Source organism: Leptonychotes weddellii, chromosome 6 (genome assembly GCF_054177405.1).
Source record: "Leptonychotes weddellii isolate Sample4059 chromosome 6, ASM5417740v2, whole genome shotgun sequence".
Classification (NCBI taxonomy): domain Eukaryota; kingdom Metazoa; phylum Chordata; class Mammalia; order Carnivora; family Phocidae; genus Leptonychotes; species Leptonychotes weddellii.
The window spans coordinates 4,604,626-4,628,240 of NC_138374.1; the positions used below are offsets into that span (position 1 = coordinate 4,604,626).

At 45.0% G+C, this 23,615-nt stretch overlaps 1 protein-coding gene across 1 annotated transcript in view; it reads right to left on the reverse strand.

Moving 5' to 3' along the window:
- Window positions 1-23,615, reverse strand: part of DOCK1 (dedicator of cytokinesis 1) — a 414,563-nt gene that overhangs the window by 63,285 nt on the left and 327,663 nt on the right. The window contains exons 20-21 of the mRNA XM_081823034.1: window positions 19,501-19,559; window positions 8,940-9,088 (exon numbers count right to left, since the gene is read on the reverse strand). Of these exons, the coding sequence (XP_081679160.1) occupies window positions 8,940-9,088; window positions 19,501-19,559 (208 nt within the window). The remainder of the gene's footprint in view (window positions 1-8,939; window positions 9,089-19,500; window positions 19,560-23,615) is intronic.

Sequence of the window (23,615 nt, forward strand, 5' to 3'; positions counted from 1 at the left end):
ACACCAAACTGAAAGAAGACAGGTATAGGAGGAATTGAGGGAAACAACAGCTAAATTTGGGGTTCAGAAAGCAAGAACACCCTGCATGTAGGCAGGGGTCTCTAGGATCCCCTTATTTTACTTTTTAAAGATTTTAAGTGTTTATTTAAGAGAGAGCACGCATAAGCAGGGGCGGGGGGGGGCTGAGGAAAAGGGAGAGGCAGACTCCCCGCTGAGCAGGGAGCCTGACATGGGGCTCAATCCTAGGATCCTGGGATCATGACCTGAGCTGAAGGTAGACACTTAACTGACTGAGCCACCCAGGTGCCCTAGGATCCCTTTAAAATACATGCTCAGACAATGCTTTCCCAGGGAAGAATCCCCAAGTCTTCCACTATTACTAGGATCCTATAATTATTTAAGCTGTGTGATAGAAAGAACTTTTGTGTCTCTGGGTCTCTCCTAGAACAATGCCTGGTGTTGATGTTCTAAGGGCATGAATGTGCTATGTGCACATGAATCACTGGGGTATTAGTGCTACATTGGAGCTGGGGAGAGCTTCATAGGTCAGCAGAGGCACGGTCCAGGTCCAGCAGGTTGCTAAGACACAGGCTGGGCTCTTGGCCACGCAAGCCAAGGGGTGGACACACTCATCTGACGGCTGGCAACAGGGGCTGCCGGCACCCGGTCCACACTGGGCACTCAGGGTTCTGCTGCGGCCGTGGTAGGCAGCTGACTGTGGCCCCCGTGAGGCAGAGGGCGAGGGGTCTGGGGAGACCCAGGGAGGAGCCTCACACCGGCACAGAGCTGCCTGACCTTGATCAGGACTTGCTGCCTGAAGCCACAATTTTATCACAGTACAGATGAAGTGGAGGCTTAAACAGGACGAGAGAGGAGTATTGATTCCTGCTTGACATCAAGGACTCAGCCACATCACAGATCCCAGACCTCCGTGCATCCTGTAGTTCTCTCCTTGATCTTCCCCATTGTCTCCTCCCCAAATAAACACCCTCTGTTTGGCCTGAAAAGTTCAGGGATTTTTAGGAACATAGAAAAAAAGGCAGCTCTAGTGAAGAAGAAAAAAGAACTTGTTTTATTGTTTTTACCTGAAGCCTCATGATAATGACTCTCCTGTACAGTAAGAACCTTTTGATACTAACACACTAGTACTTTGTTCTTTACAGTAAAGAATTCTGCAAAAGGTGGGCCTTTTGGGAATCAAATACGAAGCAGATCAGCTGCCATTAGCCCAAACATTGATGCTTCAAGCCAGTCCCATTTCCTGGAGGGTACCATGATAGGAGCACCACAGAGAAAGAGTCTGGTGAGTGCTCGTTCTTCAGAACAAAGAATTGAGGTACAAAGTAAGACTCAACTTAATTAAAACACACGATTGCACACCACACATGGTTAATGAGCATACAATGAGGAAGGCACAGAGAATGCAGGAAAACATGCTTTATCCTAACGTGGGTAAACACACACAGGCATTTCAACTGTTCTTCACTAGTTAATCAGGCGTATTTGAACTTGGGAGTCTACTTTATGGAAATGGCATGTTTTCTCTGCTTCCACGTAAACCTAGCTGTCACAAACAAGAGCAATAAGGAAACTCCAGCTCCTTAAGTATGCTGCTTATCAAATTTTGACTGATGAATTTAATGTTTCCTAAAATGAGCGGATGAATAAGTAAATCAGAAGAACACAGCTGATTCTAATTTTACTAACCTCTAAACTAAGTAATTTGCACAAACACCTGGCAACCCTATTCTGTTTATCAGCAAGGATTCAATACCCCAGATCTGCAGCCAGCCTCTCATTCCAGGGTCTGCATTATTTTTTGCAGAATATACTAGAATCAATTTGTTAGTGTGCTGTGAACCATTATCATCATCAGAACTAAACGATCCTGTCCAAATAAACTGGAGAAAGTCCATTTGCTGATAGAGCAGAGCTGGTTTCATAAAGAAGTATGTTGATTATCTGACTCGTAAATGCACGCTGTCTGGTAATGCGCAGCAGGGTTCTCCATGGTTAGGTTAAAATTAGCAAGGGTTGACTGTGTTGCTCAAAAGGTGGCAGAGGCTCACTCATGTGATGAGCAAAATCATTATACTTCTTCTCTTTTCGGAATCACCAGTGTCACTACAAAAATGTCCACAGGGTGTCCAACTTAAAATGCTGCAGAGAGCATCTCTAAGCATACAATACCAGCGGCCCTCCAAGAGTATGAAACAGAGTCCCCGTGTAAATTCAGGGCTTTTTGGAAGGTTGCTATAAAGCCAAATGTGGTGAAGCAGGGGGCTACGCTCACAAGAGTACTGACAGCGTTGTTAATTCAATTAACTTTGAAAGGAATGACTGCTTTCGCCACTCGACGCCACAGTTAACCACGGGTTATTGGCTCCAATTTAAGGGATCATGGAGCGAAGGATCTCAGCAGTGGATAATCCAAAAGCCAATTCTGTTTGGTTTAGAATGCATCATTTTTGTTGGGAGTTAGACTGACCATTCCCGCTATGATGCATTTATACATGTCTAGAACCAGGCCTGCATTTTCCAGGCATCCAGGAACACATTTATACAAGAGATTGGAGCTTATGTCAGAGCAAGGAAGGGGGCTGGACCCAGATGGAAGGGTTTGCACAAATAATTCACCACATCGATAAAGCGTTTGGAGGTTATCAAGAACGGGGTGAAATCTGAAATCTAGGCCAATGGTCTTCTACGTACATTCGAAAAAGCACTTCTTCGACTTTTCTACAAATAAGCCTTAGTGAATGTGCTCTTTGTCCAAAGGTGCTCTGCTTTCTCCTGTTGTTCAAGAAAATGTGCTCCCAGGTGCTGGAGGCAGGATCATGATTTGAGAGCACTCCCTGGTCTCAGAGACTCCAAGGAATCAGATTCTCAATGTCTGAACTTCCAGAAGGAACTGGGCCAATCCATCAGTCCATTAGGATTGCAGAACCATGTCCCTTCTCATTACGGTGGACAGGAGGGGCGGGCGGGAGAACATCACTGAACTGTACCTTCAGGGAAAACAGGACCGAGGGACGAAGGAGCCAGCGTGGCTGGGCAGGGAGCCGCCTAGCACCCCCACACCCTCCGGGCTCTGTGCTCACACGGCAACATCCTAGAAGTCACGGAGTCCCCCCAGCCTGTCACAGCCTTTAACCCCTCTGCTCAGACACATGAATATTTTTATGTGTATTGCGTTCCTCTTGCTTCACCGCTCTGTAAACTTAATTACACAGTTAATCTCCGGCACTCCATATCTCACATTCTAAAATCCCCCCATCCTTCCAAGTCCAACAAGAAGGCTGTTCGCTGACCTTGAAGCTTCTGCCTAGAGCCCAAGGGCCCCACGGCTGGGGGACCGAGCACGGCCTGACCGGCTGGCAGCACTTCAGACAAGTGTATGGCCGCTCCCCACGTCAACACCACACACACCGGGAAGTGGCTTTTGGGCCGTATTCAATGACCCTGGACTCCAGGAACATGCTCTCAGAGTGAGTCCTGTTAATTTGGTTAAAAGAGGTATAGGAGTGTGGGCGTCTCTCTGCTGGAGGGCTTGCAAGAACAGAATTCAATGTCATCGGAACTCTTAACACTGAAGGGCATTCATTTCCGTGATCTCTCAGGCGCTTGGGTCTGGGATTCAATGAAATAAAAGCCTAGTTCTTGTGCTGTATGTTCCCTTTCAGGGTCCAAAACAATAAAATCAAGTAATATCTTGAAATCGAAAGCAAAAGTAACCAACAAACAAAATCCCAAAGAATTAAAGAATAAACAGGATAAAACTGCCGCCAAACTCACATCCAAAGGACTGGGCAAAATGTCCTGGCTACCCCACCAAGTGGCAGAAGCAGCCAACCACTTGGGTTATTCAGTTATTTGCTTAGGATTACCAGCATGGGCTGGAGAAGGAGATTATTCAAATAGGACCTCAAAAACATCGAAGACGCCAAGATTACTCATGTTCTAGTACTGTTACAACTAAATGGGAATTTCCGGAAGTTGTGGAGCATTTTACTGACCCTCCCAAAGATGACAGAAAATAACTCCATGATTGAAACTATGATTTTGCTGTGGAGACTTTTCCACCCCGTTTTTATTAACGGCATACAGCCCGTGCAGTCATTTGCCGCAATTCTCAGCTGTCAGTTCCGTTTCTCCCAAAGACATAACAAATGGAATTCTTTAAAAAGGTGCCAGAAGGGAATTTAAAAGCATGCTTTTTTTTCTGAAGCAAAATCCAGTGAGGCTGAGACTCAGAGCGTTCCCGATTTGGGGGCAGGGGTGTCAGGGACACAGGGGAGAGGTTCGTCTCAGGCCTGGTGCAGGCCCATCTCGTGGTAACGTAGCTCAGCCAGTGCACAAGCCGGTGGAAGGGGCACCAAGGTGCCGATGCCTCCAAATCCCTGCCCCCTAGCCAAGCAGATCCTGAAGGCTTCACACGTAGGAGCACTCCTTTGAAAAAGGTCAAGATCTCCCGAAGTCCCCAGTTCAAGAGTAATAAACATGCTACTCCGGGACTGGGGTCAGGGTGAGGGCAGGTGCGCATGGGGGACAGTGAACACACTGTTGGGATGACTTGAGGAGCAGGCAAGTGGCAAGGAGAGAGACCAGAGAATACATCCTCCAGGACTAATGGGCAGGGGAGAAGCAGTAGAAGGGGACAACTGAGGAGAATAGATGTGGCATGCACATCATAAAAGATTCTTAGAAAGGGCTGGAAGAACCAGGAATTGCTGTGAGCCGGCCTTCGCAGAGCTTCTTCATCACCTGTGAAGATCTGCCCATAACATGTTGACAAAAGGCAATGCCTGAGGCGCTGGAAAGCGTGTCCCAGGCCAGCAAGAGGACAGAACACGTGAAAGGTAACTCCATGCCACCCCATCCCACAGCCGGGCAAACCCATTCAGTGCCTGGACCTGGAAGAGGCAGGGTCGGTAACACCAAGGATGAGGACAAGGACACACTTCTTTTGGATGAAAATTCACGCTCTTTCTTGCAAAAGTAGAGGAAAGAAGTAGACTTTTGGGGAAATGTATGTGTAAGAACATTCTAACGCAAGTCCCTCCACTACAGTGGAAGAATACAGGAGCTGCAACTCTGGGAAACCGGAGAAAAGCCAATCTGTAATACATGCTTTGGAAATTCCAATAATGGTTTGATGCAGTTTAATCTTGAGTAAAATGGCAGGTCCTTCTTCTGCATCCAGCGGGTTCGCTGTCCACTCCAGCTGGAAGAGCACACTACTCCCCAGACAGAATGCATATTTCACAAACAACAGCACGTTAACAGCCCCGCTCAGAAAGAAATAGCACACTTATAAAAAATAAGCTACAACATAGGTTCAAAACACGAATGTTTTGTAAAAATGAAAAACCCTAATGTCTTCCCCTCACTTCATTAGGTTTGCACATCTGTTATAAAAGTGAAGCCAATTTAAGCCCTTGTTGATGTGACTAATAAGGTTAGGTAATTGGATTGGTGGCGGATTAGTTAAACAGCAACCAGCCAGCCCCAACCTGGAGGCTCCCTGGGAGGGGGGAAGGAATGCCTGTACCCTGCTGTTCTGTGCACATGCCCACTCGCTGCAATAGCCCAACACCCCCACCAAGGACAGAGGGCATGCCTCGTGCATCAGGAAGGGGAGCCCCTAGGAGACGAGAGTGGATCTGAGAATAGGAAAGAGTTAGAAAAGATAGAGCAAGTCAAGAGACAGATGCTGTGGTCCAGAAGAGCCCTGGGCGAGGGCCCAAGAGAAGTAGCTGGATGTTGGAGATGAGACAGAGGAAGGACGGACAAGTCACCACAACCCACCATGGAGGACAGAAGAGCAAACAAAGACAAGCCACTGTAACCTGCACCCATCAAACCAAACGACGAGGAGCCTGGCAAAACCGGGCATGATAGGGGAGCAGCAGGCCTAGGAAGGATGATACTCTGTGTGACAGTCCACCTGGGAGGCTGAGACAGACCAAGAGAAAAAATAAATGGAGGTACTGCAAGAGAAAAGGAGATTGATCTTTCTCCCAATTCACAAGAACAGATTAATAGAGCAGAGAGTTTTTTTTTTTCTCAAGTTTTAGTTTTTCTGCCTTTATTTTAAAAACCTCTGGTATGTCCTACCACTTGCCTTTGAAAGTACAAGTAGATGCCAACACAGATGAACAAATGGTCAACAATTATTGATCAACAAATCCAAGTAGCAGACCATGCTTAGCCTGACAGCAGGTTTTGGGGACTTACGTCTTCATGTTTATGCTTTTATTCATATATATCCAAGCGAGACATGTTTTAGGGACATGAAACTGTGAAGTAGAATTAAATGTGCATAACTGCTTCTTGGTATTACTCAGTTTGGTTTTCTGGAAAGATGGCTCCTGATATTAGACAGTTTTTGAACCCACCACTGGGGGCAGCATTGAGAACAAAGGCAGAAACACCATGACTCTGCTTCATTAACTTTGTGCCCTTTATTGACAAACCAGAGACCCTGTGAATTGGAGGAAATGAAGCACTTCCACAGATGATTGTGTAAGATGTTTTAAAGATGCAGGAATAAGAACCACAAGGATGGAAGGAAGAAGAGGAACAATTCAGAAGCCAAATTCTTATTCATGCCCTTGTCCTTCCTCCAACTGCTGCTGACCTTATTTTGACCCGAAGTTGGCTTCAAAGAATGACAAATGACACTGTTTTAAAGGCCTTTGATCTTAGTTTCCTGGGCTCATAACACTTATTCATATAAATATATTTTTCTCCTTTACCTGATTCTTTTTTTTTTTTTAATAAGAATTATTTATTTCAGAGAGAGAGAGGGCACACGCCAGGGGTGGGGGGGCAGAGACAGAGGGAGAAAGGGAGAGAGACTCTCCAGCAGTCTCCTCACTGAGCGTGGAGCCCAACGCGGGGCTCGATTTCACGACCCTGAGATCATGACCTGAGCTGAAATCAAGAGTTGGATGCTTAGCAGACTGAGCCATCCAGGCGTGCCTACCTGACTCTTTAATAGCATTTTTTCATAAGGTCCTTCTTTGGGGCTTGATTCATATAAAACTCAAAAAGTCAGATGTATTTTCAGCCTAGGAAAAGGCATTTTTAAACTACAAATCCTAGTTGTGGTGAGTTGGCAATGAGATGGGACCATGATTTATGCCAGTGGCAGTGGAGATGGGTCAAACCTTATGGCAACGACATAAAAAAAAATTGGCGATGTCAAAACTTAGAAAAATATTTTGAATCGGCAATTCCATTTTTGAGAATGCATACCAGGAAAACTTTCAAAAGAAAGTCAAGCTATATGCATGCATGTGTTCACTGCACATTTACTCACAGTAGTGAGAATGTGCAAACCACCTAAATGCTCAGCTAAAGGGATGGGTAAGAGAAGATTACCCATTTCATTTTATGAAATGTTATGCCATCATAAAAATCATGGTTACTACGTTGTAATCAAGAAAGATGTCTGTGATAGATTGCCAAACAAAAAGAACCAAAAAAATGTGGACAATGTTTACAACATTACATTACATGTGTACAAAGACTGATTGTAAACCAGAGGAATAAAAATAGCTGTTCTTTTAAAACAGTCTCTTTAATTTTATAAATAAATAAATAAGTGTAAGGAAGTCCTCTTCCCTATGGAAAGAAAGAAAGAGCAAAACAAAGAAAGGAAGTGAGAAGCAAAGGAAGGGAGGGAGGGAAGAAGGTGGGCAGGTGGGTGGGCAGGCAGGTGGTCTCCACAGGTTTATTTTATTCACTTCTTACAACATCCCTTCGGAGTAGATTCCGTTACATACCACATTACAGCTCTGAATCAAAGACTAAAGACGTTCAGTCATCTTCTGGAGATCCAGGTAGTACCAGGAGTCATGGTCTACCTGACTTCATTGTGCAAACTCAACTGGTACTCACAGAGGTTCTTTGGGCTTTGTATCTGGTTTTGGCTCTAGAGAATACCAAAATTATTCTTCATGGCTACTAGCTTTGTGCCATAATAATGAGGACTGGCCAGTGGAAATCTATAAACAATTCACAATCTATGAACTAAAAAGTATAAAGATGGGGAAGGAAAATCTACACTTTAAATAATAGGCCCCACTACAATCATGCCACTCTGATGCAGTTTTGGTTTCCTTCCAATATAGGAATCTTTCTTAAAATTCCTCAAAACTCTATGTGGAAATAGATACTCACTTACTTGAATTATTATAATATTTAAGCAAAGGTTGCTTTCAATGTGGAGGACCCACTACCATTTGGGTTCTTCTCATGCCTCTTGCAAAGCATCATAGCCAACCCAGTAGCCCGCTGGGGAGAAAGCCATTGTACGTTCGTGCATGTGAGTGTGTATCCAACAGTGAATATGTAAACACCATACTTATTTTCATGGAATCCAGGGAAGGAGATTTTGTTAATCCTCCAACATAAATATTCAGATTTTGTCTTTCCTATTGATACCGTATGTTCTGAGCACATTATGCAGACTTTCTTCGAGGAGTTCTTATCAGTTCTGCTGCACAAGTAAAAGACCGAGACAGATGTGAAAGAGGAAAAGCAAAGACTTTTGACTTGAAAATAACACACGTTGGCAAGAAGCAGCCAGTCTGAGAATGTGGTAACATCTGGTTAAACATTCTGAGGGGATGTACCAAGGAGAGGGGAAGAGACTTTTATCCAGGGTTGAATGTGTAAGTAAATCCAGATAAAAATAAGTAAGTAAAAGCTAATAATAATTGGGAATATTTCTCCTTAAAGATGAAGGCAAAGGATGATAGGCTTTTTCAAGAAGGGAAGTCCTGGGGCTTTTCTCTTTTAAACTGTAGGGAATTAGGTTTTTCATGTTCAATACCTTTACCTCCAGAGCCACTTATAAAGCCTTTTTCAAGGTGTTCAGGCTTGTGTGCCTTCTCTCCAAGCCACTTACCGCACACCCACTACGCCCTTACCATCTGGAAGCTTCGCGTCGAATGGAATTCACACTGCATCATATCGAAGAAGATAGGGATGGTGGCTTTACGCAGTTCTGTCTCAGGAATTAGCGTCATTTCTAATATTGGGCCGACCATTTCTGGAATGAACTTTATCTTGTGTTGACCTTAAATACAGAAAGGCATTATTCAGAATTTTTTTTTTTTAAGGTTTTTAAATGAGCTTCAATGGACCCAACCTGAACAACACAGATCAATGTGACTTTGAATGCTAGGATATTGGGGACATGCATCCATTTCTCATCCACAGGCATTTTGAATGTGTCCAGCCTTTAGCATAAGAAGTGGACTGTAGGGGCGCCTAGTGGCTCAGTCTGTTAAGTATCTGACTCTTGATTTTAGCTCAGGTCGTGATCTCAGGGTCCTGGGATCGAGCCCCACGTCAGCCTCTGCGCTCAGCATGGAGTCTGCTTGTCCTTCTTCCTCTGCTCCTCCCCTGCTCTCTGTCTCTTTCTCTCTCTCAAATAAATACATAAACTCTTAAAAATAAAATAAAAAAAAAAAGAAGTGGACATTCTAAATGTTGTAAGAGCAGCTATTAAAGTATCCATCCAATATAAGACCTGTAGTCATGTCCTATCTGTTATTATTTCACAAACAGACAATTATATCATATAAATCAAGGACATGAGCGGGGATCTACAGCAGAGCTGGAGACAAAATACCTGGTATCTCATTTGTGACATTTTGTTATTAACACTAGCAATTTATCCAGAGTTAATCGATCTTACTCATATTTCTTTACAATCAGAAAAGAGAATGGATCCTCTAAAGAATTTACGGTTTTTTTTTTTATTACTCAGCTAATAAGGATTTCTGTAAAGAGAGCCATAAAACAAATTTGGCTATTATAAATAACCACACTTAACAAAGTACATAACCCTCCTAATAAACCTAAATTAATAGATTTCTAAAATTTATATTAAGTGGACACATATGCAAAATGTAACCTTCAGTAAGGAATCTGAATATAATGAAAATCTTGTTTTCAACTTTTACTAAATATGTAATACTTTGACTAAGGCTATAAAAAACGGGATTCTCATCACTTCCCCAAATGCTTAATGTCTCTGATAGGCATGTAACTGTGGCAAAGCATTCTCTTAAAAATGCTATTATATTCAGTCTCTCAGATGACACTTTCCTTGTATTATGCCTAAAAAATGTCAGAGCCAATGTTTCAGAAGACAGATGATAGTGACACCAAATGGTTCATCAACACAATTTGAGTGTCACAGAGTGCTCGGTCTGTCACTGACAGCTTTTACTGTTCCAAGCTGGGAGGAACATTTAAGGCAGGAGCAAGTGGTTGTAGGTGCAAGGATTGGATTATAAGGTATAAACAGGTTATAAGAATGATGGTTTTCTAATCTTTGATTATTGACCTTCCTTCCCATTAGTACAGGAACCTGGCCAGGGGCCAGTGCTGAGCTCTACCTATAGTGATAACCCTGGGGATTTAACCTCTGCAAACAAATGGTCCTCAAGGTGAGCAAGGCCTGGGTGTTCTCCAGGAATCGTCTTTACTTTCTTGTTTTTCCTTCTTTCCCTTTTTTTTTTGGCATTTGCATTATGGATTTCCCCTGGAGCATATCTTGCTCAAATTTAATGATGAACTCAGGTTTGGAATCAATGAGGATCAAGGTGACTCTTGCAGAAGATACACTTTTCTTTCCCCTTTTGAGACAAAGGAAGAACAAGCTAATTATCAGATCACAATAAGAATCCTTTACCTCCGGTCACCTTGCCAATCTCCTAGTTACAACTCCCCAGTTTTTTAAAACCCACCAAGAGTCTTTCTTCTGAGTTACAAAACATGGAGCCAACCCATCCCCTCCGGACAGTGGGCTGTGTTCTCTCAGGGGAGGCAAGTTCTCACCCATCAGTAGCCTCTCCCTGGGTGTTTGGATGATCTCCGCAATCAAGAGGGTCCAAAAATCCAGGACATTAAGCGCAGTCTTACCCAGGAAAATCTCCATGTACACACAGGTAGACCGAGCAAAAATGTCCATCATCCAGGCACACTGAGGTCTTCTATGGGGCTTTTAATGAACGCACATAATTTGTCCAGTCCCCAAAATCATCCACGAAGGGACCCCCTGGATAAAAACTACCCTGGCCCAAACCAGGCCAATGAAGATCTTGCTGAGAGCACGCTGGCTCTGGCGGGACCGTCCCCGCCGTGCCCGGCCGGCTGGCATGCCTTGTGTAATAAACAAAACTGACGTGGAGGCGGCGCAGGCCGAGGTGAGAGCAGGTGCTCTGGGGTCGCGCTTTGATAAATAACTGAAGAGCTTGGGAAAGAAGCACATTCCCCCTCCCCCTCCTTTTTTGGGAGAGAGTGTGCTTTTGATTTCTCCTTTCGGACTCAAAACGTGACAGGTTTGGGAGGGGAAAACATGCTGCTCTGTCCCACGGGGCAACGCCGTATTTGCACTTGCATTAGATCGAGCAGAACAGACCCTGAATCCTTGCTCTGAAGCTCTGCTTGGAGGGGAGATCTGAGACATTCATCTCAATCACACATATGATTGGAAAAACTCAGGGGAGAAATAGTCTCGTGAAGCATTCAGCTTGTTAAAATCAAAAACAAATGGAGACCAGCATTGAAAATTCTCTGGGCAGACAAAACAGGTTAGTCCTACAAGCAAAGCTTCATTTAGCTTATTTTGCAAGGCTAACCTGACCGGAGGCACTTCTTGCTTCTGCCTCTGGAAATTGTAAGCAAAAAACAAAAAGAAAAACATTTTCCAAAGGTTGATATGAGGTAACCACTAACCAACTCCCCCTCATTTAAGAGAATTCTAAAATTATAACCAATCACTGATATTATAACCAATAAACAGTCACCGCTTTCTCACGACAGAAGCTGCTTTGTAAGGATACACCTCTGAGCCTCCTTCCATGCATTGGTTTGAGTGCTCTAGGCCTGCTAATTGTCTTCTTGGTGTGTGCACAATAAACCTTTACTACTTCAGTGATTTGTTGGTTTTGCTTGTTATTTGTGACCTTTGACAGGATAAAGTCCCGATCGAGTGATAGGTGACTAACTGTAAGATTTACCTGACTTCCATTTTTATTTTGTGGACAGAGCTGGCTAGATCAACCTGCCAGTATGTTCCCAAACCTGAGCCCATTAAAAAAAAAAAAAAAAAAAAGCTGTGTAGAAAATAGGTTGTGTACATTTTGGGGAACTGAGACGTGCTCTCAAGAGTGGGGGCCTTGACAGTGACACTTGGGGCAGGCTCCAACACCTGAGATTCGCAGCAGAAAAAAGAGCCAGGTGGCCTGAGGTGACCCCATGGAGCCATTCTTAGCTGTTTTGAGGGGCTGCTCGGGGCAGATCCTTTGGGCAGCCGATGCTTTTATTATATGTTTTTAATTTTCAAAAACTAATGTAATTATTTTACAAGCAAGGAACCCAATCATGCTGGTTGGTGGTTATTTCTTGCTGTTACCAGATTCCTACCCTTCATGGACCAAGGTCATGGTTTACGCTTGACCTCTTGGCTCTCTCTCAGGCCAGAGTCCACATTCTTGGCTGCAAAGCTGCAAAGCACAGATCTTATGCATTCATCACCCTATTCAAATCAGCAACTGCCAGGAAACAATGGGACATTTGCTCTCCTAACTGCATCCTTTACCTTGCAAATCAAAGATCTCCCGCTTGACTCAGCCTATTTGGAGCATAATGACCGATAATGTTGAGGGAACCAACTGCTCCAAAACAGCTTTAAAGATCTGATTTACACCTAAGGGTGCATCCTCAGAAGGTCTAGCCTTTCCCAGAGCCTGGAAGTGAGCATCACAAAGCAGCTCACATTACCCTGGGCCCTTCGTACCTTCCTTCACGACAATCATGGAGACGGGGCCAGTTGCAAATGGTGGTCAGTCTCAGGCACTACAGAGGTAACCACGAACATAATTTTTATAGAAAGAAAGAAAAGCCAGAAAGGCAGGCGTGTCCATCAGTCAGGCCAGTCGTGGCTTGAGCTCAGTTCTGGAGCCTTCGTCCATGCCAGGCAGTGACCCTTCAGGGACCCTCACAGAGGAGGGGAGGGTCCTGGCGGAGCACTAAGGGGCCCGGGTGGGCTGAGTTGGGGCAACACTATTTATCAAGCAAGGAAAAAGCATTTTATTTATTTTCCTTTTTTTAAAAGATTTTTTAATTTATTTTTGTGTGAGAGAGAAGAGCGTGCAGGAGCAGGGGAGGGGCAAAAGGAGAAGCAGACTCCCCACTGACCTGGGAACCAGATGTGGGACTGGATCGTGACCTGAGCAGAAGGCAGACGCTCAACCAACTGAGCACCCCCAGGCACCCAAGAAAACAGCATTTTAGTATGTTAATCATCAGTCTGAATATCTGCCAGGGTGGATGCCTCTAGTTAGCCTAAATGATGCACAAAATATCAAGCCATTTCAGAATGAAGCACTGTCATTTGAAATCATACCTAAAATTCTCCTTTGGGGGGAAACACACAACTCACAGTGTGTACTTGAGAAATGAAACGAAAAACTTACAAGAAGGTGTTGCCACTCTCTTGGGAAGGGCCAGCAGGTGAGAGATGGCCTGGGGACTCTCATGCGGGGGGTGGGGGGGGCAGGTGGAGCCCACAGCACCTGCCTGGTGGATGCTGGCAGCTAGGAGAGCCCCAGACTCCCTCTCAGCCAGCAGAGAGCAATTCTCTCCATGCCACTCTCTGAATGTCCCTCTCTGCCTTGTTCTGTGCTCTCTAATGGGGATGTATTTGGTCCCTTCCTGGCATGAGTTCGGCAGTGTCTGGCCTACCAGGGCAAATGACAAATGCATTTGTCAGAGCATGATCAATTAAAATGAATCATGAATGGCCCTCCTCCCTGTTCTAGAAGACTTGGCATTTCATTACAGAGATCATCATACATATATAAAGAATTATGGAGTGTCAGGATTGGGAGGCTCTTGAAAACTTTAGTCCAACCTCTCTTGTAAGAGAGGATGGAAGCCCAGAAAGACTGGGTCATGGGGGAGGCCACACAGCCAGGCAGAGGCAAGGTAGGAAGAAAATTCCAGTAGGATTCAAGTCTCTTCACTGGAGCCAGGGCTCCTCCTTTCCCCTCCCCCCACCCGGGGGGGGGGTGCAGCAGGAAGACCAATGACCCAGGGTGGCACCAGGAAGGCTCAGTGTTGGAGATTCATGAAGCCCTTTGACAGCCTGGAGCCATAACTCAGATTCTGGGCAATTAAGCTGCTACAGGAAAGTCGCTTCCAATGACCCAGCAAAGAGTTTCCTTAAGGGGTCCTCAAGTGCCTGAGAACCGAACAGCATGCAGGGTTCAGGTTACTTGTCCGTGGAGAACGTGAGCAGACGGAGCCATTCCAACCAGCTCGTCATCACCACCTGGGAGCTTCTGTGCTGGATTCTGACTCCTGAGAACCCAGCTGGTGCCTCTCCTTAAATCATACTTCTTAATTTCTATGTTATTAGTATTATCCATAGAATATCTTATAGTATTTTCTCCCAAGGCCTTCTGCATTTATTTTTCATGTAACACCCATTTGAAAAAGACTCCATCCTTCATATAAACAGATGGACAAAGGACATTTAGAAATTCTAACTTTCCCTAGAGAAGTGATAGGGCCTGCCTTTACATGTTTGCTGACATCCGGGAACTCAAGGAGGATGAGCCAGCAACCCCCCTGTGAGGAAATCTGGCTCGGGCTGAAAACAGGCGGCCTTGAACTTGCTGACCACAAAGGCGGACTGCAGGCGAGGTCCCCAAGCCCCCACCCCTGCCCGCTTGGAGGGTCCTTGGGAGGGTGATGGAGTCCAGTTCCCCACCTTCAGGAAAAACCATGTTCTGTTTTTATCACCCTGTTTCATTCTTCCCAAGGAATATAGATAGGCCAGGGTGTCTTTCTAGCCACGGTCTCTAGCCACAACACAGACAGCAAGAATCTATTCAAGAACCGAGCAGGGAGGGGTGCAACTTAGTTGCTCCAGTCATGGGGAAACAAATTTAACCCAGGTGCTGTGGGGTAACTAGAAGGAGAAGTGGAAAGATACCTGCCTCCTTGGAGAGGAGAACAGAGTCACTGGGGAGAGGGGAGAGGGGAGGCCCTCTGTAGCCACTCCAGGCTTTGTGGGCCAAGCTAAGCAAAACAAACAGGGCCCTGGAGGCTCAGGGAGGAAATGCCACAGAAGTCTTGCACAGGACCCTCCATGAGGCTGAAGAAAGGTGCCTGGACGTCTCGGCACAAAGCAAGCTGACAGTGGAGACCAGGTGCTAGGAGAGAGGCGGGTTCATCGAGGACCCATTCAAGATGGTAACAGGATGCCCAATTATCAGTTCTTTATTCCTTTAAGGAGCTTACCTAACCGAATTACATGGCATAGTGACTAACATTTTAATAGAGAATTCCATGTTATTTTAATTAATAAAATTTTACTGGGGCACCTGGGTGGCTCAGTTGGTTGAGTACCTGCCTTCGGCTCAGGTCATGATCCTGGGGTCCTGGGATCGAGTCCTGCATCCCTGCCCCCTGAGCAGGGAGCCTGTTTGTCCCTCTCTCTGACCCTCCCCCCTGCTCATGCTCTCGTTCACTCTCTCTCTCTCAAATAAGTAAATAAAAAAATCTTTAAAGAAATTTTTTTTATTAATTATATTCTTTTTCCTCTTTATTGTTTATTGTCGTAAGAACACTTAAGATGAGATCTACCCTCTTAACAAATTTTTAAATGTAGGACACAGTATTGTTAACTTTGGGTGTTCTGTTCTACAGCAGATCTCTAGACTTACCCACCTTGCATAACTGAAAGTTTGTACCCTTTGACCAATACCTCCCCATTCCCTCCTCCCCGCCCCATTCACCCCTACCCCTGGCAACCACCGTTCTACTCTCGGCTTCTAAGAGTATGACTCTTTAGAAACTTCATGTAAGTGGAATGTTTCTGCATTTGGCAAGATTTCCTTTTTCCTAAAAAAATAAAGCTGAATAATATTCCATTGAATATACATATACCACATTTTCTTTATCCATCCATCCATCAATGGGCATTTAGGTTGTTTCCATTTCTTGGCTATATGAATAATGCTGCCATGAACTGGGTGTACAAATACCTCATCAAGATCCTGATTTCAATTCCTTTGGATGGACACCCAGAAGGGAGATGGCTGGATCATATGGGAGTTCTATTTTTGACTTTTTGAGAAACCTCCATGCCGTTTCCCACATTCCCATCGACCCCGTGCAGGTGTTCAAACTTCTGTACACCTGGCTGACACTTATCTTTTACTTTTGTCGTAATAGCCATCCTAACAGGTGTGAGGGGACATCTCACTGTGGTTTTGATTTGCACTTCCCTGATGGTCAGTGATGTTGCATATCTTTTCATAAACTCTTCTCTTCCTGGGAGAAATGTCAATGCAAGTCCTTTGCCCATCTTTTAATTGGTGGGGTTTTTTGCTATTGACTTGTAGGATTTCCTTACACATTTTGTAAATTAACCTTTTAGCAGATATATGGTTTACAGATGTCTTCTCCCATTCCACGGGGTGTCTTTTATTTTGTTGTTTCCTTTACTGTGCAGGCGCTTTTTAGTTTGATGGAGTCCTACTTGTCTATGTTTGCTCTTGTTGCCTGTGCTTTTGCTGTAATTTCCAAGAAATCATTGCCAAGACCAACATCAAGAAGCTTTTCAAATGCTACGGTTTCTTTTAGAGTTTTGCAGTTTGGGGGTCTTATGTTTAAGTCTTTAGTTGAGTTGGTTTTGGGGTATGATGTTAGACAAGGGTCCAGTTTCATTCTTTTGCATGTGGGTATCCGGTTTTCACAACATTTATTAAAGTGGTGATCCTTTCCCCATTGCGTGGTCTTGGCTCTCTTGTCTAAGATCAGTTGGCTATATATGTGCAGGTTTACTTCTGCGCTCTCCTGTTCCATTGATCTCTATGTCTGCCTTTATGTCAGTACTAGAGTGTTTTGACTCCTGTAGCTTTGTAATCTGTTTTGAAGTCAGGAAGTATGATGCCTCCACTTTTGTTCTTTGTCAGGACTGCTTTGGTGACTTAGGGTCTTTTGTGGTTCCATGCGAATTTTAGAATCATTTTTTCAATGTCTGTGAAAAATGCCATTGGAATTTTGATGGAGATAGCACTGAACCTACAGACTGCTTGGGGTAATACGGACATTTTAACACTATCAAGTCTTCTAATCTACAAAGATGAGATGCCTTTATATATATTTGTTTCTTCCTTCATTTCTGTCATAGACTCTTTGTACCTTTCACTATTCAGGTCTTTCACCTCCTTGTTTTAAGTTTACTTTTAAGTATTTTATTCATTTTGATGCTATTGTAAACGGGATTATTTTCTTAATTTCCTTTTCAGATAGTTGTTAGTGTATAGAAATGCAACTGGTTTTTCCACGTTCATTTTGTATCCTGCAAGTTGTCTTAATCTATTATTTCTAACAGCATTTTTGATGAAGTCTTTAGAGTTTTCTATATAAAAGATCATGCCTTCTGCAAACATAATTTCACTTCTTCCTTTGTGGTCTTGTTGGCTTTTATTGCTTTTTCTTGCCTAATTGCTATGGCTGAGACTTCCAGTACTATGCTGAATAGGAGTGAGAGAGTGGGGCCCCTTGTGTTCCAGATCTTACAGGAAAAGCTTTCAGTTCTTCACTCCTGAACATCTTAGCTGTGGGTTTGTCATATGTGGCCTTTATTACGTTAAGGTACATTATTTCTATACCTAATTTGTTGAGTTTCTAACATGAAAGGGTATTAAATTTCATCAAATGCTTTTTCTGTATCTATTGATATAATCATATGACTTTTATACTTCAATCTGTTAATGCAGTGTATCACCTTTGTTAACTTCTGTATGTGGAACCATCCTTGTATCCCAGGGATAAATCCCACTTGACCATGGGGTATGATCCAATTGATGCGCTGCTGAATTTAGTTTGCTAGTATTTTCTTGCAGATTTTTACATCTATGTTCATCAGAGACAGTGGCCTATAGTTTTCTTTTCTTGTAGTGCTTTATCTGGCTTTGGTATCATGGTAAAGCTTGCCTCATAAAATGAGTTTGGAAGTGTTCCCTTCTCTTCAATGTTTTGGAAGAGTCTGAGAAGGACTGGCATTAATTCTTTAAATGTTGGGTAGAATTCATCATTGAAGCTATCTGGTCCTGGGCTATTCTTTGTTGGGAAGTTTTAGATTGCTAATTGCTTACCATCTGTCTGTTCAGATTTTCTATATCTTCATAATCCAGTCCTGGTAGGCTGCATGTTTCTAGGAATTTGCCCATTTCTTCAAGGTTGGTTGACATATAATTATTCATAATAGCCTCTTTTGAGCCTTTTTATTTCTGTGCTATCAGTTGTAAAGGCTCTGCTTACATTTCTGATTTTATTTACCTATGTCTCCTCTGTTCCTAGTTAATCTAGCTAAAGGCTGGTCAATTTTGTTTATCTTTTCAAAAAACCAACTCTAGTTGTGTTGAATTTTTCTACTGTCTTTTCATTCTCGATTTCATTTATTTCTGTTCTAATCTTTATTATTTTCTTCCCTCGTCTGGCTTAAGGCTTTGTGCTTTTTCTAGTTCCTGTGGTGTAAAGTTAGGTTGTTTATATTTACTGATCAAGGCAATATTATAGACCAAATGGACCTAACAGATACATAGAACATTCCACTCAGCAGCAACAGAATAACGTTTTTCTCAAGGGCACATGGAGTGTCCCTCAGATATGTCACATCTTAGGTCATGAAACAATTCTTAACCAATTTAAGGAGACTGAAATCATACCAAGTATCTTTTCCAACGACAATGGAATGAAATCAGAAATCAAAAACAGAAGGAAAACAGGGAAATTCACAAATAGAGGAAATTATAAAGCCTGCTCCTCAACAGTCAATGGGTCAAAGACATCAAATGGGAAATCAGAAAATATATTGAGTCAAAAGAAAATGAAAACAAAATAACTACCAAAATGTTTGAGATGCAGCAAAAGCAGCAGTAAGAGGGACGTTTGCAGCGGCAAACACCTATGCGAATTTCTCATCTTAACACATGAAGCCCCTAGTGTGTTTTCAGCGTGTAAGCATGTTCTACTACACCACCCAATTGGCAGTGTACCTAGATACAGGGCCCAGTTTTGAGTAGGCAAAAAAACCCCCTTTGAGGGTAGAATGTGTTAAGCTGAAGACAATAAGCAGTGAGCCTTGTGACAGTGGGATGAACTACCTGGTCTGATGCCTGAGAAACTGGAGGAATGTTAGTGATGCCCGGAAGCAAAGAAATTTCAAGGCAGAGCTGTGTTCACCTGACATAAGGGGGCACTCTACTGATTCTTCTATTTGCCCCACCGATCGGATTTTCTTCCTACCTCTTACTTACAGAAAACGACTATTGCAAAGGTAGCAATCGCTCTCTGAGGAAGAGAAGCAATTCAGGTTTTCAAGACGCCCCGGCACCACTGACAGCCAGGGCCAGTGACGGTCACCACGATTCCCCGGAAATCCCAGCTACTCACCAAGGTTGTACCACATGTCTCTGATTTCGAAGCCAATCTGCCTCCTCATATCTCCATACCTGAGAACCGAGGACAGGGGAAATGCTGAGTCACTCTTTTGAGCATTTGGAAATCAGACTTAGATTATTATTTTTAAGTGCAATGAAAGTCTCCCAGCACGGAGACAAACAAAGAGAGTATCAAAGCTTCTCTTGCCACCAAAGAGAACTGAAGGAGGAAGAATCCAGCAGAGGGAGCCTCACCTACCCATCACCCCATCACCCCAGATTATGTAACACTCTTCCCACCCACCCCCCCCACCCCGTGGGAACATGAGCGAGGTGGTAGAAAGTAAGGGCAGTATTTTCCTTCTTCAGTCTCTAATGGCAAGAGAAGGAGGACCTGGCTCCCTGGCCTGAGGGGGAGCTCGTTTTCAGAGCATGCTCTTAGCATCCAGCTCTGCAGACACGAAATGACATCCTCCAACCCTGCTCACAAAAGCAGCTTTCACATGTTAAAATTAAGCCCTGGAGTGGACAATCAGAGCTGGGAAGGCCTCTTTCAAATATCTCCCATACTTCTTTAGTATCTTCAATGAAAGGAAGAGCTCTGCACCAAAGGATGTCAACAAACATTCCCCTGTTTTTGTTTATCAGGGAAAATAATGTAAATTTTCCTCCCACAGGGTCAGCAGAGGAGGTGTGTGTTTCATGAGTAAACAGAATTTGATGCTTCAGAAGATAAACGTTTATTAGTTTGTGAGCAATTTAACTTTTTCCTTTATTGCCTAAGGAAAAAACTGATTATATTAAAAATAATAATTTGCACAATTATCATACAGGATTACAGTTTAGCAGCTGGGTCATCAAGCTGCTCTGTTCGTCCTCACGTCAGCTGATGTGGAAAGGGAAGCTGTTTACAGATGATCTGGTTGTGGCTTTCAAGGCAAAGAGCCTCCTGGTAAACCAACAACCATAGCTGGCTGCCACCTTATAAAAGTCCCTAGGGCCCTAAGCACCCGTCTGTCACTTTTGGCAGGAGAGGGCTGCAGACCAACATGCTCTCCACCAGGGAAACCGGCCTGGCAACCCTGTCGCAGAGGTCACCCCGGGGCCGCTGCACCTGCATGGACCCACGGCCCCGTGTACAGACAGAGAAACTGACCTGGGAGCGTCCGCCCCTTCCTGTGAGGACAAGCTTGTCCTCGGGGGTAAACGAGTTACCTTCCAGCCCAGCCTGACAACCAGGTGAGTGCCGATGTGGGTCAAGTGGGTGAGTGAGAGAGGGGGGGTCTCGGCCAGGGAATGCACCCACCACCAGTGCCACAGTGAGGAGAGGCCTGTCCACTGTCAACAAAGCTACTGGACCAAGCCCGTGGGTGAGAGGAGAGCACCCTCCGATGTCTAAGTGGCACCCCACATCGCCCACGGTCCGTATGTATCATCAAAGCCCTCTTTAGTTGTGCACCCTTCCTGGGCTTGTTGATCCAGTTTCCCAATTCCCATTTTGCTCCCGCACAAATGACAGAGGGTCTCCAGCAGCCCGGACGGGGAGAGGATACGGCAGGCCTCCTCCCGGCATCCACCGGGGAAAAGCACCACGGAGCACACAGCCACGCTCACACCTAGTGCCGGTGCTCGCTGCGCAGGTGGATGAGTCGTCTCTCAGCAGAGTGGGTGTCTGGTGAGCCAGGGAGCTCTGTATCACAGGCAGGACCCCCCAGGGCCTGCCAGTACGTGTTCAGATCTCGGCACACAGAGCCGGCCAGAGCCCCCCCACGGAGCTGGGGCGAACTGGTCACAGCCGTTGGCCTGCCACTGACTGACTAACTCAAGTTTTAAATACTCTTTCAATAGCCAAGCCATTCCTTCTCATCCTGGAAGAATCTCTCACAAAAGAAAAATGGCTACAATGCTAGGCGGTTTCAGTCATGCCGGAGTGACCCAATGTCTGCTGACCGGCAGTGATTTGCCATTTCTCCAGAGCTGGGGTTGACACCTGGACGCCAGGAGGCCCACGTGGACAGGGAGCCTCCACCACTCCTGCCTCTCCCTGGACGTCCCCTTTCCTTACGGTGCTGACAGAGGGTGAGATGCTCATGGGTGTCGGATTCGCGTTTTCTAGTTACGCTATCCTGTCCCAGATATGGAAAATGACATGCCTTCACAGTATTTTGAGGACAGGGGTATCAGCAAAGATCCGAGAGCACATCCCTCACTAGAGTCAGGCCTGTTGTAGCAAGGGGCTAAAAATGCCATTTTCATACCCAAATAAGACAAAGGTGCTTAGGGCCAGAACAAAGGTAACAACAAGGGGAGCAAGGAGCTAGAAGGTGAGGGGCAAGACTGACTCTCTGGCAGCGAGACTGACCTTTAGTTTTAATAAGACAGCAGCTCTGCTCAATCTATACATGTCTCAGCGTAATCCCCCAATAAGGTTACAGCTATCACCAGAACTCAAGAGGGATTCCCGAACTGTTCATACCTTCTTGCTGGGGAGGAGAGGGCGGCAGTGATGGAGAGTGTCGGGGCTCATGCTCGTTACCTGGTCACAGGCTCCCAGGGCTGGTGGCAGCCTTACAGAGCAGAGCTAAGTTCAACTCTCACAACTTACACTTGAGGGAACGGAACCGGTCCTAGAGGGAGAAGCCAAAGGACTCGGCCAAGTCACAGGCAAGGAGAGAAGAAAGAGAACCCAAGTCTTCAGACCCCAAGGCCCATGCCCTGCCCCAAGGCACACGCCTCAGGGCCTGGCAAGTCCGGATCTCCCCGACGGCAAAGCGCCGTGTCACATCTCTCAAAGGGCACTGGTCTCATCTGACTCTGGCACCAAGACCACCGGGTGAGCAGAGAGAAGCTGTCGTGGCCCTCTCTCCACTGAGGATGCAGAGAGTCCCGGTGGTGAACCGCCGTGCCTGACCCCACAAAGCTATAGCAGCAGGGAGCTGGAGTCACCTGGCGTTTCCCATCACACCCCGCCCACCGTGCCCACACACAAGTCAGAGAGCACCTGCAAAATAGGGGCCAAGGGGGCCTCAAGGAGGCAAGCTTCCCATAGCCCAAGTGAATATAGGATCCCACATCCAGGTCTGTAACTCTGAGCTAAAATAGCATGAATCTGGTCTCCAGGGCCTATCTCAGCACCTGGTTTCGTGAATCTTCACCCAAGAAGCAGAAAACCCATGTCCACCAGAGATAACCCAGGCTTGGGGATAAGGCTTGACCTGAGCCCAAATCTAAGCACTCTGGGCAAGTCACCTGGCCACTCTGACCCTCAGTCTCCTCATATGTAGTACTGGGATAATGATGTATGATGTTCATCTCCCAGGAGTTTTTGAAAATGAGAGAGATGATGTCCTTGTATGTCCTAGTGAGCACTCGAGCCAGGCTAGGTGCTTCCTTTAAAGCTCACACTAGGCCTCATCGCAGCAACCCATGGTTACGATGGTCATTTACATTGATTCATTCAGGGAACATTACTCACTGATTCGTTAATTACTGAATACTCACTAGAGGCCAGGCTCAGAGCTAATATGGAAATATTAATATAACATGGAGAACAAAGTCCACAGACCTTGGGGGGCTATTAGCATGGTAGCAGAGATGGACATTAAACAAATAATCACACTAGATCAACACACATATGTACATACAACAGTTCTATGAAGGCTGTGATCATGGCCCTTTAGGAAAAACAGAGGAGTGAGCGTTGAACAGTGGGCCTAGGCTGGCCATGGCAATTCTCTGGGACAATAATTTACCCTCAGATTTGAAGAAGGAAAGACGTAATCCAGGCAGAAGGGAAGGAAGAGCATTCCAGGCAGATGGACCAGCAGGTGCAAAGGTCCCGAGGCAGGGAGTGGGTAGGTAAGGATATGGACCAAAAGAGGACGTGTGGCAGGAGGACAGAGAGCCTGCTCCTTCCTCTTAAGAGACCAAGGGGGATGCAGTGTGAACAAAGGCCACAGAGGCAGCTTTTTAAAGTTTAAGTTTCAAAATGCTTTTGAAATAAGAAATACATTTTACTTTACTAACCAGCACACATATAAATATCTGTGTACAACTGTTTTATGAAATAACACTTAACCTCACTACCTTCAGTAAATTCTGATGCTTTCTTATATTCTATTTCACTGA